The 20,386-nt window shown below is 51.0% G+C and overlaps 1 protein-coding gene and 1 long non-coding RNA gene across 7 annotated transcripts; one reads left to right on the forward strand and one right to left on the reverse strand.

Annotated features, from left to right (window-relative positions):
• The first annotated feature begins 262 nt into the window (after positions 1-262).
• On the forward strand, positions 263-19,039 carry LOC140641615 (uncharacterized). Of its 3 annotated transcripts, none has more exons than XR_012038196.1 (4): positions 263-395; positions 4,186-4,434; positions 13,157-13,321; positions 18,097-19,039. It is a non-coding gene; the product is annotated as an uncharacterized lncRNA (long non-coding RNA). The 3 variants fall into 3 exon arrangements; XR_012038194.1 differs by having other exon boundaries at positions 4,186-4,317; XR_012038195.1 differs by having other exon boundaries at positions 296-445; positions 4,186-4,317.
• RPP25L (ribonuclease P/MRP subunit p25 like) lies at positions 17,559-19,921 on the reverse strand. Of its 4 annotated transcripts, none has more exons than XM_072841756.1 (2): positions 19,764-19,921; positions 17,559-18,404 (listed from the first exon to the last, which is right to left on the reverse strand). In XM_072841756.1, the coding sequence occupies exon 2, from the start codon at positions 18,368-18,370 to the stop codon at positions 17,879-17,881; it is 492 nt and encodes a 163-aa protein (XP_072697857.1). In that variant the 5' UTR covers positions 18,371-18,404; positions 19,764-19,921; the 3' UTR covers positions 17,559-17,878. The 4 variants fall into 4 exon arrangements, with proteins under 4 accessions (XP_072697857.1, XP_072697854.1, XP_072697855.1 ...); XM_072841753.1 differs by lacking the exon at positions 19,764-19,921 and adding an exon at positions 19,564-19,670; XM_072841754.1 differs by lacking the exon at positions 19,764-19,921 and adding an exon at positions 19,527-19,638.
• Positions 19,922-20,386: the final 465 nt, after the last annotated feature.

The raw sequence follows: 20,386 nt of genomic DNA on the forward strand, positions 1-20,386 counted from the left end.
GCTCCCGGCAATGACTACCCTCCCAGTCACGAACACATACACTCCCCGCTTGGAGGGAAAGGGGGCTTTGCGCTCTCCTGACCAGGATGGACCAGGCCGGGAGCCCAGGCATTCGTCTCCCACCAAGTCTTGGGTGACACCACCACATCTACCCTCTGCTTCCTCGCCCCGCGGGGCCCATGGCCTAGGGAGAAACCTCCGCTGGGATGAACAGGGTAGGGACGGTGCATCCTCTACGCCTGGATGGGCAGTTCCAGAATGCCGGGCACGCGCGAGTCTGGCGCTGGAGGTCCACCCCTCGAGTGTTCGTGTCGCAGCCTGGGCCTCGGAGGGGCCAGTGTGCTCACTTCACTTGCCCCGGGGCCTCCCGTCTGACTACAGCATGGGGGATTAAGGTTAGACAACCCGACCGATTTCTGAAGCCACGCGAGAGCGCAACAGAAAGGTTAATGCCAGAAGCGGAGAACGAGTGGCCCACCCCCATCTCCACCCCATGGATTTTTCACCTGACCTTTGACCCATAATCCCTGCGCCTTGCCCCTCCTGGGAGCCGGTCCAGGGCTGGGGGCGGGGAGAGGGGGGGGAGGAACTATCTAGGTTTCCTCACACCCTTCCCCAGTAGGCTGCCCAGAGCGCCCGGGCCCTTTCCCAAGAAGTGCCTTAGGGACTCCAATTGCAGAGGAAAAACCTTCTTCCCGCCACTGCCGGGACTGTTCACTTTCACTTCCACGGCTTCAAAATCCCCTCAGTGCAACCGGCAGGGGTCAGCCCGGGCTGAGGCTCAGAGAGGGCTGGCAGGGGCTTAAAGACACAGTTAAATAGTGGCGCCAGGCTGAGAGCCTGTGCATCCCCACCCCAAGTATGCGTCCCCTGTCCGGCCTCTCGGGCCCGAAGCCTCCAGACTCCCGAGCCACGGACGAGGACAGGAAGGTGGACCCTGGGAAAGAGCGGGGGCCACGCGACGAAATTAGGGGAGGGCAGGAGGGGTCAGGAATTGCTCCTCATCCTGAGCAGAAACTAGGCCTGGATGCAGTTGGGTGCTCAGGCGGCCCCCGCTCCTCGTGAGACCCGCGGGTCATGGGTGGGCTGACTTGACCTCGGGATCCTCCCGTGTTCCCGGACACTGCCTCCTTCTGCCAGGTTGAGAGCAGTGGGGAGTTCCGCCCGGGACAACGTCCCCTCTCCACCTGGGGACTCGGGGGCTGCAGCCAGCAGTGCCGATATCTGCGGGTGCCGGGACAGGTTCTGCCCGGGGCATCCGGGAGCCGGGAGCCGGACATGTCGGTGTGTCAGAGGATTAGCGAGGACGAGAGGCGCACGTCGGACCGGATCCCGGCGTCCGTTGATCCTCAGCAACTTCCAGGCGCTGCACCCAGCGGCCGCGCCCGCTTCCCCGGTGCCGCAGCGACACCTGGCGGGCAGTGCGGGAGGCGCGTACCCCTAAGGCTGCGTCTCGGTTTCAGCGGCAGCGCCCAACCGCGGAAGGACCTGTGGGTGCGGCCCCCGCCCTTCCGCCGCCCTCCCAACCGATTCTGTTCCCACCTGGGCTGGGGCAACGGATTTTTCGTGGGTTTCTGCTTCTGCTGCCTTCAATGCCTTATCTGCCCAGGAGCTTGTGAGCTTCCTAAGTCTCTGTGTTGAACCCTCCCATACCCCAGGGCCGTGAGGGCAAAGCCAGGCTTCTTAGGTGGGGTGTAAAAGCCCTTGCGGGATCTGGCCCTATCTCCTTTCAGGCTTTTTAAATTTTAATTTTATTATATTTTTAAAAGATTTATTTTTTTCAAGTAATCTCTACTAGACCCAAGGTGGTGCTGGAACTCACAACCCCAAGATCAAGAGTAGCATGCTGTAGGGACTGAGCCAGCCAGGTGCCCTCTTCTCAGGCTTCATTAGGCACCCCTATCCCCAGCTGCCCTAGCTCTGCACCAGCCCCCTTCTCCATCATGGTGCCTTTATCCTTAAGCTAAACCCCACTTCACTGACACCATTCCCCTTGTTCCACCCCATCTTCACCCTTCTTCAACACCTGCCTCTCCCACGAGGGACAGCAGGAAAAAACTCCCTTAGTCGGGAGCCCTAGCCCCCTGCAAGTAATGTAGATTCCAGATTTGATAACCCTGGAAAACCTTGGGAAATTGAGGGAAGAAGTTCTCAACTTGGAGTATTACACCTTCTTGAGGAGTACACCTGAAAGAAGGCTCTATGGCAGGACTTTTGGCTTCACCCTTCACCATGACACATGACCTAACCTTGGACCCCGTTGTGCCCCTCCACTCCCAGGAATCAGCTTTGCCATCCCAAGGCTAGGTAGCAAGTTTCCTTCCCCATTCCTACTGATATGCCCTCAGGGAAGGAGAGCTTCCATCCCACCTCCTGTGGCCTACCTTTTCTAGAGCTCCTTTGGGACATGATGCTCTTCTAACCTGCCATACCATCAGAATTTTCCACTGTGGGTCACACACCTGACTATCCAAAGTTACAAATACAAAGAAAATCTCTATCTTGCCTACCAATGCCAAACACACCATCATGTAAAGTCACATACTCAGTCTCAAAGAGTCAAATGTTTATATTCAGCCTCACTACAGTACATTGGTAGTCAGGGTCCTCTGCAACTGGCAGCTAGAGGTCCTAGAAGGGCAGGACTCTCTGAATCACACACTTGTACGCCATCCTCACACATAGATACAGCCACACACACACAGCCATGTACTCAGTCATACCACGTGTCACATAGGCACACACGCATAGGCACACGCACTCTCAATCACACAAAGTCCCACACTGGGGTTTGGCGGTAGGGGCCGGCTCTGGGAGGCAGTTACGTAAAAGCTCTCATAGCCTCCCCCTCTCACTCCCCCTCACTGCGCCCCCCCTGCTTCCTCTCACTGTGCCAGCGCCCGGGGCGGCTTGGCCGGGGACCGGGAACAGCTCGGCCTCGCGGAGGCTCCAGGCGCCGAGAAACCCGATCCCGACACAGCCCCGGGCCGAGCCAGGGAGGGGGGCCCCTTGAGCACCCACACACACATTCAGGGTCCAGCCCGGCCCCTCAGGGAGGACCTACCCCTATCCTGGGACAGCACCTAGACCCACTTACAACACACCCTGTGCTGCAGAGCCCCTTCTGGAATCCTGTTATTTGGACCACTGCCTAAGTGTGCCCTGACCCTTCCAACCTTGGCACCAGAAAAGGGCAAAGATTCCCTAAAGGTAGAGAATAGGAGAGAGCTGAAACTATGATGGGGAAACCTAAGTATTCAGCCTGGAATTAATTGCTCTCAATTCTCTGGATCTATCTACACTTCCCTGCTCACTGGGGCCCTCTAAAGCCATGCTGATAGAAAGGGGTGCTTTCATTCCTGCTCCAGGCCCCCCTCAGATTTGCTGCCTATTGATCCCAACATATCCAACTAGAATTCTAAATTTTTTGGATAGGCTCAAAGCCTCGCCTCCCTCTCTGATATCCTTCCTTCCTCCTTAGTTGGAAGTTCTAACGCCAGTCTAACCCCAGTTCCTCCTGTTTTGCTAAGAAGGAAGTTTGAAAGCAACCTGAGCCATTGAGAATGAAATCCCTGAAAGGAGGAAGGATTAAGGCTCAGGAAACCCCTGAAAGTCCGGAGTCTAAGAGGAGGGAAGAACACATCTGTGTCCAACTACCCCCCCACCCCACCCCCGCATATAACCCCTACCCCACTCTGCAGCCTAGACTCTATTTTTCAAAATAGCTTTTGCGTATTCGGCTGGGCTGCCCAAGCAGAGGCAGAAAGGGAATTTCCCCCTATGTTCTCTGCTAATGAACAAAACATTTCATGTTGAAATTCCCCCTCTGCCCCCAACCCAGTGTCTCTAGGGCCCCCCAGCCTGACCAAGAAGAGGGGACCACTAGGAGCGGAGTAACAGGGGGAAGCCTCCAGGGGTAGCACAATTTACATTGGGGGGACATCTTTTTTAATAAATAATTAGAGTAGCTTTTTTTTTTTTTTTTTTTTTTTTTTTTTGCTTTTGGCTAAAATTACCCACTCCTGTGGCAGCTTCCCAGAAAGGGCGGCGGGAGGGCAGCCGGAGCTGTCCCAAGGCCCAGGATATGGCCCCCCTCCCCTGGGCGAGGAGCTTTCCCCAAGTTGTTTTCCTGGTCTCTTCCTCTTGGATGTTTTTTTGATTATTAATCACATTTTCCATTCACAGGCTCAGTCCAGACCCTCTCCCCCTGGGGTCAGGGCTGGACAGAGGGAGGAGGTACAACTTCCAGAAGAATGAGTTGGGGACAAGATGGGCAGTGACCCTTGGTCTTGGCTGACCTGAAAGAGGCTGTTAGTGGTACGTCACAAATCACACCCTCGCCATCCTGGTACACAGTAGGACCTTAACTGATACAAGTGGAGTGAATGAATGAACAGGTGTCCAGCTCTCACAGTGCCTAGACAGCACTGAAAGGTAATGCTCCTACTGTCAGTTCCCTTATGCTACAGACAGGGAAACAACTCAGAGAGGGGCAGTCACCTGACCAAGTAGCACAGCAAATTAGTACCAGGACCAAAATAGGACCCCAGGAATGCTGATGGCCTCCCATTCATAAGGCAGCTAATAAGTATATATTGAGCATCTACTATATGCCAGGCATTGATCTAAGTGAGAGAATAGGGCAGTGAGCCAAACAAACAAAAATCCCTGCTCTCTCAAGCATACGGAGGAACTAGAACTCCACACACTGCGGACATGTGTCTAAGTTAGTACAATGACTTTGAAACATGATTTGGCAGGATCTACTCAGCTGAACATATATATGCCCTATTACCTCACAATGAACATTCATAGCAGTTTTATTCATAATAGTCTCAAACTAGAAACAACCCAAATGGATAAATAGATTATGTAGTTACAGCAATACAAAAGAACCAACTGTAGCTACATGCGACAAAAAATGGATAGAGCTGGGATCCCTGGGTGGCGCAGCGGTTTGGCGCCTGCCTTTGGCCCGGGGAGTGATCCTGGAGACCCGGGATCGAATCCCACGTCGGGCTCCTGGTGCATGGAGCCTTCTTCTCCCTCTGCCTGTGTCTCTGCCTCTCTGTCTCTCTCTGTGTGACTATCATGAATAAATAAATAAAATCTTTAAAAAAAAAATGGATAGAGCTCATAGACAAAATGTTAAGCAAAGAAAAAAATAAGAACCAGACACAAAAGGGTATATATTGAATGATTTCATTAAGATAAAGCTTGAGAATAGGCAAATTCATTTACAATAATAGAAGCTGCAACTGCACTTAACCTTTGTTGGAGTGGCAGTTCTAAGAGTTTAGTCATGTATGTCAAAATTTGAGCTGTACCCTTAAGGGTACAGCTTTGTACCCTTTGTGTACTTTACTGTTTACGTTTTGTCTAAAAAAAAAAAAGTTTAAAAATCCCCTGCCCCCCCCCCCAAAAAAAAATCCCCTGCCCTCATGGAACTCCCATTCTAGTCAAGGAAGACTTACCTAAACAAAATTGGTAACTATACAGTTTGTCCATGTGAGAATGCTGTGTCTGACTCCATAGCCCCCTTAGGTGAGAGGTGACAGCCTAAATGTCACCTAAAAGAAGCCTAGCCTAAGCCCCTTTGTCTTCTCCCTTAGTGCCATAGTCTTTTTCCTTCTAGTAAATTGTGCGATGTTTAACTACCTAGTTACTTGTGAGCTCCATGAGGGCAGCCCTGTGATAGCTAGAGCAGGGCCGGGCATAGAACAGGTGCTCCTAACATTGAATGAGATTTAAATAAATATTGAGTGAATGAATGAATGATGTAAGCAAGCAGGACAACATTGACCTGAGGAGTGAAGTCCCACGGCACAGGAGAGGGAAAACTGCCTGAATGCGTTACAGCCTCAAGGGATGGGAAAGAGGGGTTGGCACATAGTAAGGGATTAAGCAGAGACCCAGAAGGCAGACTGAGATAGCCTGAGTGGCTCAGAAACCACATCCTGAAGTGCCTTTAGTGCCAAGGCCACGCAGGCCTGGAAAGGCAGAGAATATGTGAAGAACATAACCAGATCTGTGTTTTAGATCACTGAGGCTGCTGCCATATAGGATAGTGATCAACGTTAAGGCTGAAGGTGGGGCAGTCAGGGAAGAGGTGTTTGCATTTATCCTAGGAGGGAGACCTCCAGCCTGGCCTGGGGCAGGGCCATGGGGCTGAAGAGAGAACAGGGCTTTGGGAGAGGGATAGTGGGCACTCAGATTCATCTCCATCTGCTCCCTGACAGAGGAAGCTCTGTGCTACCCTATATACAGAGAACAGACCTCTGGACACTTATTCCAGGGGTCTGCTCTTCCAAGGACCCTCCCCCAGTAATCCTGGCGTCTGGGACAAGTTTGGAAAATGCAGCAGATGGTCAGGCAGAGTGAAGAAGAACCGGAGGGGATGAGGGGTGGGGAGAGGGACAAGAGAGGACAGAGAACCTAAGAATTAGGACACTAAGTGTGTTTGAAGGCTGGAACAGAGGCACAGACTTGCAAAATCACAGACTCAGTTTTTCATCTTGTAAAAATTTGCATGAAACTAATTCCCTGCTCAAAAGCACAAAGTCTCGCCTACCCTTCCTCCCACTTCAGTGGGTCTTGACCTCTTTCTCCCCCAATTCTTCATGGAGGAGGCATGTCTTCAAAGGATTGTCTCTTTCCAGTGACCGCCCAGAGTCTGGCTTTGATCCCTGCTGCTGTAGGGCTGCCTCCCTAATAATGGGGCTGAGATTTCCAAAAAGGACTGAGGGCCACATGGCCCCAAGATTGGCTTCCTCCCTTAGCTCCATATCCAGCCAGCCTGTGATTCCCTGGGGTGGGGGCAGAGGGAAGAAAAGAGACCCCAACTTCTCCCTCAAAAACTCAATTGTAGTGATTCTGAAGACAGAGAAAAATTAGAGATTTGAAGACTGAATGCCAAAGACACCAAGTCCTAGGGAAAGAGACAGGAGCAGATGGGAGTCCAAGAGAGAAAATTGAATTAAGTTCAGTTCAACAGGCATTTATTAGCACCTACTGTGTGCCAGGTCCAGAGGGAACATTGTGTACAAAAGCGCAGATAACTCCCAGGTTTTTGGCATGAGTGACTGGGAGATGATGGTGCCATTCACTGAGCTAGAGGGAGTTGGGGCTTGACATGTCCAATTGAAGGGGCTGTGGGATGACAGCCAGCAAGGACAAGGATGGGAAGAACACAGAAGGTGAGAGAGGGCTGCCTGGCTGGAAGTGCAGAGTCCCTGGTCAGCAGCTCCCAGTGCCCCCTGTAACTGGTTCTTACTGGTTGTGGGTATTCATCAAAATCTCAGACTGATCTGGGCACTCTGAGTGAGCTAGGAGATAACAAGAGAGATCACTGAGCAGGGAGAGAAAATGATGAGAGGGAGTGGGAGGAGAGGAGAGGATTGAGGCAAAGCCCTAGGAACCATGACTGAAAACCAGAGAGGATGGGGTGCCTGAGTGGCTCAGTCAGTTGAGCCTCTGACTCTTAAATTCATCTTGGGTCATATCTCAGGACCTGAGAGTGAGTCCCACATCTCCCTCTGCCCCTCCCTCTCCTTGTGATCTAGTGTGGTACATACACACATGTGCATGCTCCCTCACTCTCCCTCAAATAAAAAAATTAATAAAATCTGTAAAAAAACAAAACAAACAAACAGAACACAGAGGGCAGGGAAGGAAGGTGTGGTTGCCCCAGACACATAAGGAAAGCCAGGAGTCAGCATTGTCACAAGACCAAAAAGGAGCCTGGTGAGGCCAAGAAAGAGCTCTAGGCTTTAGCAGCCAGGATTGGGCTGAGGCCAATGGGACAAAGCTGGTGTTAGGAGCTGGCTGAGGTGGACCCTCCACAGAAGCCTGTGAGCAGAGTCAAGGCCCCTCCTTCCCCAGCCTCCCTGCTGTCCCCTGAGCCCTGCTTGGGCTGGGGGGCTTTCTCAGCCAGACACTGGGAAGAAGAGGATGGAAAAGCTCCCTTGCCCCCAGACTCCTATCCCTGAGTCTCTAGTTTCTGGCATTCCCAGGAGGGTCCTGAGCATTCCTCGAGCTTGGGAGCCCTCAACAGCCAGGGAACTCTGGGGACCCTGGGGGTAATTGAAACCAGGGTTAAGACATTAGAAACCATAACGCCAACTCCCCGGCTCCCTCAGGATAGTTCCTGGTTTTCTTCTCAACCCTATCCTCCCTGCTGCTGACAGCTCAGCTCTCAGGGCCCCACCAGCTGGGCCATGACCCTCTTCCCAAAACCAACTAGACGGGGCCTCCAACCAGAAGGCACCCAAAGCCAGCCCTCAGAGACCTCTTCTCTGTGCTCGGCTAGCCTAAGCCTCCATATTGAAGTGTTACCAAATTCTAATCTGGATCCCTTATTGCAGCACCTACTTTAAGGGATTGAAATTACACAATGGGAAGGATTTCTCAATAGTGAAAGAGAAAGAGGTAGGAGATGTGGAGCAGGAGTGCCTCTTTACTAGTAGGTGCTCAGTCAATTTGTGGGGAAGAAAGAATGAATCTCAAAGATGGGGCCCCACCAAAGCCAGGTGGTATTGGCTGGGCCAAATCTGGATCAGGGGCAGACTGGCTGCACATCTTGAAGGAAGGAAGAAGGCCTCCAAGGAATTCTGTGGCCTAGAATGTGGCCCTTTCCATCTCTCTCCCTGCTCTAATGTCTCTCTTTGTCACAGTCCTTGTCTCTGATACAAAGGATAGGAAGCTGCCTATTTGTTGGCCTCTGGGAAGGCCCTCCGCTGCACAGCTGCCTGACGATTCCAGGATTCCCAGATTTCCAGATTTCCCATGAGTGCTGGTGTGGGAATGTTGTCCCCACCTCTGTCACTATGTCTGTCTCTTTTCTTGGCTCTTCAGTGAGACCGAAGGGTTCAAATACCTACTCCACCATTTACTGGCTTTGTGACTTCAGGGAAATGACTTCATGCCTCTGTGCTTCAATTACCTCAGTAGTAAAATGGGATCATAATAGAATAGTGCCTACTTCCTAGGACTATTGTTAACATTCAGTTAAATGAGATCCAGTCAAGTGTTCAGCACTAGCCTGGTGGGCACCACTGCCCCCTTCATCTGCTGGCTTTGGCTTTCTCCCCATCAATGTCTTTAGGTCTCCTCTGACTTTCATGGTCTTCCAACACCTCCCTCTACATCCATCATCCTCTGTCTCTCCATCTTTCTCACTCTCCTTCTTTCCCCTTACCCCCCTTTCTCTCCCCGTGTGTGGCTTTACGAGAACCCCCCAGACAGCCCTGTTTGATCCTGCTCCAATCCCCATTGGCACAACTGGGCAACTGGGCCAGGTGAGGTAGGGTGGGGTGTCCAGAGAGGTTCTTTTTTTTTTTTTTTTTTTTTTTTTTGGTTCTTTTTTTTTTTAAGATTTTATTTGTTCATGAGAGACACAGAGAGGCTCCCCTCTGGGGAGCCTGATGTGGGACTCCATCCCAGGACTCTGGGATCAAGACCTGAGCCTGAGCCGAAGGCAGACACTCAACCACTGAGCCACCCAGGTGCCCCTCCAGGGAGGTTTTTAATTCAAACATGGAATTCCTGACAGCAGGATCACGCCTGGGCCTGAACATGGGTGAATCACAGATGGAGGGAAGAGTGATTATGTCTGTGTCCTTTCTGGCGAGACAGGAGAGCTGGGGGCTCAGCTTGGCAGTCTCTTGGAGGAAGGGGGACTTGCCCTGACTTCTCTGACTGCCCCCACACCTGGGCCCAGGCCAGATCCCCCATGTCTAGTGCCTGCCTGGAGGTAAGGCAACCCGCCCAGAGCTCAGGACAGAAGGGGGGAAGACTTCCATCTCTACATAGGGTGGCTTACCTGCCCTGAAACTATTCTGGACCACCCTCTCACCCTGAGTTCTGCCTACTTTCCCACACCCCATTCCAAACCCTATATGGAGACAAGTTGCCTCCACAGATCCAGTCTCTTATCTCTCTACTCTGTGGCTGTTTCTCCTAGCCTTGATCTCTGATCTCTTTATCTCTGTGGCTCTTATCTCTTATGTATCTCTGTGGCTGTTTCTCCTAGCCTTGATCAATGACTTTGCAGCTGCATATGCTTTACACCCCCAAGTGAGCCTACCAGGGATAGGAATCTACAGTGGTTGAAGAATCTGTGTTCTTCCACCTGGACCAGAGAGTCCCTTCTTGGGAGGGGTGGGGAAGATGCAGAAAGTCCAGATGTCCTTTCTGTATCACTGGATTTGTGAAGGCAGAGGCATGGTGTAGAACAGGTGCTCTATAAATATAAACCCAATGACAGAGGGGCAAAAGACCCTGAACAGGTAATTGGATGGTTAAGGCTGCAACACACAGAAGCATGGATAGACTGTGCATAGGTTCTGATTTTGTGGCTCAGCAAGGAGTCTTTTCTGGGGCCAGGATTGGTTTCAACTAGCCCCAGACACCCCCATACCTGGGCCCCAGCCAGACACCTCACGTCAGCCCTTAGGCAGAGGGCCAGATGTATGTATGAACCTCTAAGACTTACCTCTCAGTTCCCTATTCTCTGCACATCATTGCCTCAGGATGCCCACCAGATTCACGGAGAGAGATGGGACTACAGATCCGGAGAGAGAAACACTAGGCAGGGTCACGCGGTAGGCAGAGGCTGGAACAGGAGCCCTAGTGTACTGGCAGCCAGCATGGGCCTGTCATAGGGATCCTATGCCAACACTGGCAGGGGGCAGACCTGAAACTGGATTTTAAGTGGGAAGAGCACCCAGGAATCTTTGAACATGCAGGCAGCTCGGCCATCAGGTAAGGACAGGTGTGCAGCTTTCTTTCCTTCCCATCAGACAGAGACAAGCGTTAGAATAAGAAGTTCAGAGAGACAGAATCAAAGAGAGGAGAGAGAACCTGGAAGAGAGGCCAAGAAATAGACACAATTAGAGTCAGACGCAAAAATAGAGATGCAGAGGAAAAAGATGTGAGTCAGACATGGGGACAGGGAGATACAGAAGGAGGGGGAGAGCCTTACAGTTTAAGACCGGGACCAAGAGACGGGAAGACATGAAGTCACAGAGAAATGTTGTCTCAGCATCATAGAGCCACAGTGACATGGAGTCAAAGATATATGGACAGGGATGAACAGGAACTCAGAGACAGAAACAAAGAAACAGGAAAGAGAAAGAGAGAGCTGGAGACAGAAAGATCAAGAGGGGCAGAGAGATGGAGAGAGAGCAAGGAGACAAAGAGTGAGGCAAATAAAATGATCAAAATAGCAGGAAAGGGAAAAAGCAGGCGACAGAGGAGAGCCTCCTGGCCTCCAGTCTCTCCAGCCTGGTCTCCCCAGGGTTTGGGCCCCCCTTTGCTATTCTTTGGTTTCCATAGCAACAGGGAGGGCAGTGCCAAATTTGCATATACATTTACATCCTTTCAGTCTGCATAATTCAACAGGTTCTGTGCATATTCATGAGACTATGAATGAAGGTGACTCTCCCAATCCTAGCTCAAAACCTGGCTGTGGTGCCCCCTGCTTGCAGTACATGGTCATGGCTCCAGGCCCAACCTCGAAAGGTTAACCAGACCCTGCTAACATACCCCCATTCCCCAAACACTGCCTCATACTTTCCTATCTTCAGATCTTTCCTCAGGTGATGCCCCTCTGCCTGCCAGAGATGCCCTCCCCTCAGCATCAGTCCTATCAATGGTACACATGCATGCGTATATACACATACATGCACACGCACTCATGTGTTCATATGAACTCTGGTTGAGGGTGGGGGCATGGCAGGAGTGACAGCCCTGGTGGAGGAGGCCCCTCAGTCACACTTCTGTCTGTTGTTTGTCAGAGAAGGAGGTGCATAAAAGGATCACCCTGAGGGAAGGGATGTGGTGTGAGCAGAAGGCTGACAGATCTACCAAAAGAATGGGATGTAGGACACTGTGGACCTCACATGGAAACTGATAAAGATCCTAGTTCCAACTAGAATAACCAGGGGAGCTAAGATAGAGCCAAAAGGAACCTCAGAAACAGAAGGGCTGAGGTGGCTTAAGTGGTAGTGAAGAGGGTACTTGGGCCAAGAACTCTTTCAAAGTGCCAGGCTTTGAAAGCCCTTGTGGGCTGGGAGGCACTTCTCTAAGGCCTGCTCCAGCCATAATTTTGTATTCACCATCTCCCCTTGGTCCCTTTAGAAACCTCCCCACTGCCCTTCCTGCCCGGTGCCCCAATCCATTTGCCACACTGTAGCAGCCAGAGTTCTCTCTGATATGCCACATCATTTCCTCTTTTTTTCTTTTTAAGATTTTATTTATTTATTCATGAGAGACACATAGAGAGAGTGGCAAAGACACAGGCAGAGAGAGAAGCAGGCTCCCTGCAGGGAGCTCCACGTGGGATGGGACTCCAGGATCACACCCTGGGCAAAGGCAGACGCTCAACTGTTGAGCCACCCAGGTGTCCCACATCATTTCCTCCTTAAAGCCTTCAGTGACTCTCCATCACCCTCAATTTTTTTTTAAATTTTTATTTATTTATGATAGTCACACAGAGAGAGAGAGAGAGAGGCAGAGACACAGGCAGAGGGAGAAGCAGGCTCCATGCACCGGGAGCCCGATGTGGGATTCGATCCCGGGTCTCCAGGATCGCGCCCTGGGCCAAAGGCAGGCGCTAAACCGCTGCACCACCCAGGGTTCCCCATCACCCTCAAGAAAAAGTCCAAGCTCCTTGGCCTAGCACTCAGGAGCTTCCTATCTGCCTCCACCACCTCCCCTCCCCCACCCCGAGCTTCACTCCTCACACTCCCTGCCTTGAACTTCTTGCTCCAGTGATGATCTCTGTGCTCTTCTCACCTCTATATGTTAGCTCATGCCTGCTCTTTACCCAGAGTGTCCTTTTCACTTTTTACTACTGGCGCTTTTTTGAGATTCTACACAGGCATCATCTCTTCTTTGAAGCTTTGTCTGTCCCTAAAGACTGGATGAGGGGTTCTGAACGCTTAAAGTCTAATGAACTTCCCTAATCTCTCTATATGTACCAATAGTGAAACAACCTATGTATGTGGCTATAGCTCTAGTGGGACTGGAGGTTCTGAAGCCAGTGACTAAATTTGTCATATTACGGGTAATCATTAGCTGTTTGTTGAACAAATGAGAGATCTTTGTGGCTACTGAAGGCCAAGTTTCAAGCCTAGATTATCCTTTTTGTCTTAAGGCTCCTGGGAATCTTTGCACAAACTCTGCAAAGGGATGGGCCATCCCTTTGTAAATGCTGCCACCTTGTGGCCATGTTCAGAAGTGCAGCCAAGCATTGCCTCCTGGTGCAAGGACCAAAGTCAGCGCTGGAGGTACCCTACAGAATCAAGCCAGGTCCCAAACTGTAAGAGGGGGCCGGGGGGGGCGGGGGGGGGGAGTGGTGAGGAGGTGGGTCCTTAGGAAGGAGTACCCAGAGTCCACTACTAGTGTCCTTTGAACACTCTTGATGAGTTCCAAGCAGACAGAATGGCAAGAGCAAAGCCTGAGGCAGAAAATCTCATGGCACCTGGGAAGAGTAAAGCATTTAGTGTGGCCAGAGCCCAGATCCAAAGGAGTTGGGCCAAAGATGGACTGAGCCATGGCAGTGATCAAGCAAAGGGGTCCTTTAAGACCATCCGGTGAATGAATTTGGATTTTTGTCCTCTAATTTGGACATGGGGAGGTTGAAGAAGAATGACAGATTTGGGTATAGCCATGTACTTGGAGGCTCAACATTCATTCATTCTTACATTAAATATTTATCAAGCACCTGTGATGTGCCAAGCAATGTTGACTAATGTAATCTTAAATGGGTTGGTCAGAAAAGACCTTTGCTGAGATGACATTTGAACGAAGGCTTGAAGGAGGAAGGGAGACAGTCATGCAGGTACCCGGCAGAAGAGCATTCTAAACAAAGGGAACTTGGTTTGAAGGAGAGCTCAAAAGGGAGTGAAGCAGGGAAACCAGTAAGGAGGATGCCCCAAGATAATGAGGAGCACAAAACAACAGAAACTGTAGGAGCAGAGACACATTTAGGAAGCAAAATTGGCAGGACTTGGTACCTGCTTGCACAAGGCAGGTATTTAACTCCTCCAGGCACATTGTGTTCAGTCCCCATGTCAAAGCTAACAAAATCACCTACATGCTGCCTCTAAAACAGGCAGTGAGAATACTCTGCACATTCCATCCTGGATGACTCCAGGTGCCCAACTCCTGCCCCCGACACACACACACTGTCACGCACCCCAGCCTCTTAACTTCATCTTCAGTGACCTTCCCTCCAGGCCACCCAGCTATCCACACTCATGCCCACAATCAAGAACAGTCAGGTCCTAAAACTCTCAAATCCACTGACTCTTCCATCTCATCCTTCAACTACTGTTGAATTATGTTCTTCCATAAAGGATATGTTTAAGTCCTAACCCCAATACCTGAAAATATTCTAAGGGTATGACTTTATTTGTAAATAAGATCTTTACAGAGGTAATCAAGATAAAATGAGGCTATTAGGGTGGGCCCTAATCCAATATGACTGGTTTCCTTATAAAAAGGAGAAAATTGGACATAGAAACAGACACAAGGGAAGAAAATGTGAAGATGAATGACTAGAATGATATATCTAAAAGCCAAGAAGGCTAACGACTGATGGCAAAAGAGATTAGAATGAGTCAAGGAAAGATTCTCTTATACTATAGGTTTCAGAAGGAAAATGGCCCTGCTGACACCTTGACTTCAGATTTCTAGTCTGCAACACTGTCAAGCAGTAAATTTCTGTTGTTCTAGGCCACACAGTCTGTGATACTTTGGTATGATAGCCCTACATATGGGTATAGCAGCAGTGCCCTGTCCTAGTTTTCTCAACTACTCCATTTCCTCCCACCCCACCCGACATTTCCATGTGGATCTCCAGGACAGTGACCTCCACCCTTTTCTTTTTTTTTTTTTTTTTCCTCCACCCTTTTCTATCTTCACTTCTCTCCTGACCCACTTTGGATTCCTCGATCCTTCACTACACCTTGCTAGTCTCATTCTTCTTCCATCATTTCTGCCAGTCTTAACCTCAGTCTGGAAGAATGGAACAGTGATTTCTCTGAGTCCTCACCTGTCCTATGGGTGCTGCTGAAGCTCACTCTGAAAACACTACAAATTCATTGTTACCAGCCTCAGCTGGTATGGGCTGGAACAGTATGGGCCTGTTCATCCTCCTGTACCCCTCTGGTTAGGTCTCCTGCCACAATTATCTCATACTGCCTTCCCACCAGCCTGCTGATTTCAGTCTCAGAAGCAGAGCTGGATTCCTGCTTCAAGGGGAGATGGAAACCTAAACTCCCTTATGTCCCACCTTCATCTCCACAGCCATCTACATGCACACCCATCTACAACTCTTTTCCTGGGAACTTATAGGGAGTCCTCTCTCTGGTCCCCCTTGGGAGGCCCACACCTCCATGCTTCTGGGTCCTGTTCCCTTTTACCCTTTAGAGTCTTGTTCTGAGTTATCCACAGTATCTTGCATCTTTAATCTCTTTCTCTGCTAGCTTCTTCCATTAGCCTACAAATGTGCTCAACTCTCTAAATCATTAAAATGAAGAAAAAACTCTCTGTATCCCACATTCCTCTATAACTATTTAATACCTGTGTCCTCCCATTCACAATCCCACTTCTTTGTCTCTACTTCCTTACCTCATACCACGGTATAATCTTTTCTAAGAAATTATCGGGGCAGAAGCCACACTGGAGTGGATAAAGAAGTGGGAAGAAAGTGAATCAGCAATTGTACACAACTCTTATGCTCCCTTCTAAGTTGAGTCAAGCTTTCTGACTCTAAAGGCCTATCTTCTCTCTGGTTCCCTCCCTAAAATTCTTTCTCTAGGCTCCAACTGGGCCCTGTAGAGACCCAGGAGGGAAAGTTCCCCAGAATCACTAGTCATCCCTCTCTTAGCTTGTGGCCTATTTACTGATTCTCCGAACTGCAGATGCTGTTCCCCCCAAGAGACTTGACCCTAGCTCAGTTTCCCTCACACAACCCCTCCCATCATCCTGGAGTTCCCAGGTGGTGCCTTAACAAGCTGCCCAAATGGGAGCCCCTCCTAGGACTTCCAGACCTTGTGATACCACCTAACTGAATCATTTGTTCAGGACCAGTCAACGTGCTTATTCCAAGTGATCATCCCACCATGGCCATTGCACGCTGAATCAGGATAGGATGCTGAGCCACATATGAACAGTCGGCCAGTGGCCTGGCCCTAAAGCTCTGGGGACTAGTGACACTCGGACAGCTGTTCATGGTAGAAGACACACAAGTGGAGATGCTTAGAGAAAAGGCAATATGCAGAAGCTAGGAAGGAGCAAAAACTTGAGTTAGACACAAACAGAATGGGGAGAAGTCAGGCAGTTGCTGCTAGCAAGACACGAGTCTGCCACAGCCTCTAGGGGTGTGTTAGATGTTCCTTGACCCTCTGTATTTGAGAGGGCTGGCTGGGCAGCTATTCAGAGCGTTTCCTAGCTCTAATATCCCCTGAATCTTCATCCCTTGCCCCTCCCTCAGCCTTCCCTATCACTCTGGGCAACCTACCTTGGAAAGCATAGGACACAGGATTCAAAGCTTGACCACAGCCTTCTGGCCTTATGGTCCTCTCACCTCTGCCCAAAGCCCTTACTGAGGCCTCCAGTCCTCCATTTCTCCCAACATCCTAACCCTTCCCACCTAGATTCAGCCAAACATCAACACTCTCAAATTACTGGGCCCTCCATGCCATGAGCCCAGAAGTGCTCCAAGTCTGTGCTTTCCTGGTGACTGGACACTCAGTCTACTGGATACATTAGAGAAGGCATCAAAGTCCAGTGGGAAATCCAATTGACTCAACTCTTTACTGAATCTATCACTGCTCACAATCCTGCTCTGGTTCCTGCAGACTCCTGGTGACCACTCCAATCATCACCTCTCTCCTCATGCCCCTGACCTTACCCCTGACCTGAATCAGAATCTAAGGCCAAGTTGAGACAGAAAAGGAGCAGCAACGGCTAAAAATGAAGAATGAGATCTGGAGGGGAGATATCAGATTGAGCTGTTTTTTGTTTTTTTAAAGTTTATTTAAGTAATCTCTACACCCAATATGGGGCTTGAACTCACAACCCTGAGATCATGAGCCACATGATATTTCAACTGAGCCAGCCAGGTGTCCCATGAGCTATGTTTTTAAGATAGAAAAAACATGTTTGTAAGTGGAGTCATTAATGATAGCAATTAACATTTACATAGTACTACATGCCCAAGAGGTATCTAAAAGTCATATGTGTATATTTCTATATTCAATCCTCATAACAACCTTATGAGGTAAGCACCACATATATCTTGTTATAATGGATGGGAACACTAAGGCTCAGAGCACTACTTGCCCAAGGTCCAGAGCAGTAACTTAGTAGCAAATGGCAGAACCAGAATTCAGATCCAGGCAGTCAATACCTGAGACCATGACCTTAACCACTAAACTGTAATAAATGTTGCAGAGAAAGAAAAATGTCCCTGAACTTGGGGTAGGGAAGAGGGTACAGGGACTCTCCCTACTTTAATCCCACCTCCACATAGCAGGTCAAGCAAATGGTCATCAGACAAATGGGCAGAACCTTTATTTCCTAACCCACTCCTTGGATCTCTGTCAGAATAAAGAACAGAGGCACAATAGGTAGAATGCCAAGTAAACCCTTCTTAAGCAATCCAGAACCCAGCTGAGACCGCACACCTGTACTCTTCATAGTAGTCCCTTTTCACACACCAGACAGAACGGGAAGCCCGACAGGGAGGCCCCCGCTTGTGCAGATTCAGGTCTTGTTGGGGATGTTGAGCAGTTACAAGAGGCTCTTCAGAGAAGGTAAAGCCATTCTTAGATAGTCATGCCTGGAAAATAGCTTGCTCCGCAGATCTTCAGGACCAAGTGTCTCGAACCCTTCTTCGGGGTCGTGGGCCACAGCTGGAGCTCGATGTGGGGCCCAGGCCAGGGGGTGCTCCTGGAGGCTGGTAGCCACATTCATTGGGGTCTAGGGGGTCCCGGCTAAGCAGTACCCACACTGCAGGTACATGGCGGCGCACTGTGAGGGGATCCAGGCCCGTGTCAGGTGAGATTGGCACCCAGCTGTCTTCAGTCTGCAGGAAGCGCAGCTTGGTAAGCTGGTGCAGGCCTGGTACACGTCGCTTGACAATCTCAGCACAGCTCACCGCCTTCCCTGCGGCCCGGCCAGAACCTGAGAACACCACATGCCGTGCACTACCACCCTCCAATCGACCCAGTGCCAGCCCCAGAAGGTTGCGGATTTTGCTGCCATCTCGGACCCGCATCTCCAGGGTATCAGGAGGTAGCTGCGGCATTGGAGAAGGTGCTGGGAGTTCCACAGAGCCAGCTTTCCGATAGTGCTCCATCCCACTTGCTGTGGTGTCTGGACTTCACGGCCCACTGCAGGGAAGTGTCAAATGAATGTTGGGCAATGTGCCCCAAGCCACCCCCAGCCCCAGCTCTCCAGCAAATGGTTCTGCTCCTCATCCCATATTTACCAGGAACAGGACTATAACCCCTCACACACATACACACTCCACCCCCTCTCCCCCACCCCCACTTCTCAGCACAGATGCCTATGGCATCTCCAGCCTATCTTTTTTATTTTTTTTTAAGTAAGCGCTAGCTCTACACCCAATGTAGGGCTCGAAGTCACAACCCTCAAAATCAAGAGTTGCATGCTCTACCTACTGAACCAGCCAGGCGCTCCTCTAGCTTACTTTTAACTCAGGCAAAACACCCTGCAGACAAAGCATCCCTCGATGGGAACCAAAACTACCCCTGGAGCAATAAGGACAGCCCTAAGGCCAGCAGGATCCCCCTCTTGATTGGACCTAAGACAATGATGGACCTGCCCTTTACTGCCCATTGCACCTACCTTTGTCCCACATTCTCCTTATATAAATAAACCTAAAATAGTCAGCATTTTGAAGACAGTCTTTTTTTTTTTTCTTTGAAGACAGTCTCTGAGTCTAGTCTGCTGTCTTCTCAGTGCTGACCCCACTGAAATAAATTCCTTTCTTGTTTCGCCATCACTCTGCCTTTGGATTTTGTCAGTGGCAGAACCTGGTCCGTTTGGGACCCCCCAAGCCTGGTGCTCTCGCACCGTGTCCCGGTTACACCCCTGCCCTAGACTTCTTCAAACTAGCCCGAGCGCCCCTCACCCACAGCTCTCTGAGGCAGGGACAAGGCCCCTCACTTCGCTCGCTGACGTTCCTACTACACTCCAAGCTCCCTGGCAAGAGACAAGAGCCCTCGTGCAAATGCTCTTCAAACAGAACTGTACCCCTCCCCAACTCGGGGGTCCTCAGAATAGGGCCGAGCACCCACTACCCTGAGATTCCGTGTCGATGCCCCCAACCCAGGTCACTGGAACTCGGAAGGCCCGGCTCGACGCGGGCGGCTGCAGGGGCTGCTCCTGGAGCGGGGCCCACAGCTCGGCCCGCTCCACCGCCACGAGCGGACCCCAAAGCCCAGCAGGCCGCAGAGACCAGGGAGCCAGCCTCCGTGTCCTCCCTGTACCTCAGCACCCCCGACCCCGCTGAGCTCCAGCGCTCACCGCCCGGGCTGCGCACGCCTCCAAGTCGATCTGGAGCCAAGATGGCGCGCAGGCCGAGCGCGCGCCGAAGCCGCGGGGCCGCGCACGCCGGGCAGGGGCGGGGCCCGAGGGGCAGGGGCTCGCGGAGCCCCCGCGGGACAGCCGGGGGAGGCCTGGACGTCCAGGCGTGACCTGAGCCCGGACGCCCTGAGACCACGAACCTGCAGGCCGCCTCCGCTGTTACGCCTCGGGGCAGGGGCACAGAAGAACCCAGCGGAGAGGAGCCACCATCAGAGACTCGCGTCCCAAAGATGGAGAGGATCCGGCCCTGACGAGATGGCAGGGCTTGCGTCACCGGTAGAGCCCACCGCAATAGCAGAAACGAAGCAGTGGGTTTCATTTTGGACGGGGGCAGAGGTTCCGTTTACAGTGGCTGCTGCTGCGCGGAGGGAGAGCCTTGGTCACCGAGTTCTGAGCTTCGACCACATTCTGAGGGCAAGAGGCCACCGAGGGTTTTCATCAGGGGCCAATTACACCGGTCTGTGTGCACACACTCTGGCTGCCGCCAAGGCGGGTGGGAGTGGGGAAACTGGACCCCCACCGCCAAGGAACGGACCATGGGGCGCCGGGGGCGTGTCCACGGAGACTTGTATGGTGCCCAGCGTATAATAGGCGCTCAAATATTTGTTAAATGTTTCAGAGAATTTAAAGGAAATAGCAGTTGGGATAGAGAAAAGTACATTAAGTTGGGAGATATTAGGAGGTAGGTTTAGTGAGGAGTTGGTGACTGTTTGGACTGAGAAGAAGAGAAGAGTCTAGGATAACTAAAAGTTTCAGTCTGAAT

The sequence above is a fragment of the Canis lupus genome, chromosome 10 (assembly GCF_048164855.1).
Source record: "Canis lupus baileyi chromosome 10, mCanLup2.hap1, whole genome shotgun sequence".
NCBI classification, from domain to species: Eukaryota; Metazoa; Chordata; class Mammalia; order Carnivora; family Canidae; genus Canis; species Canis lupus.

Bases quoted from the DNA above. Each gene is read 5' to 3' on its own strand.
- RPP25L (XM_072841756.1), bottom strand. From the start codon at position 18,370: ATGGAGCACTATCGGAAAGCTGGCTCTGTGGAACTCCCAGCACCTTCT.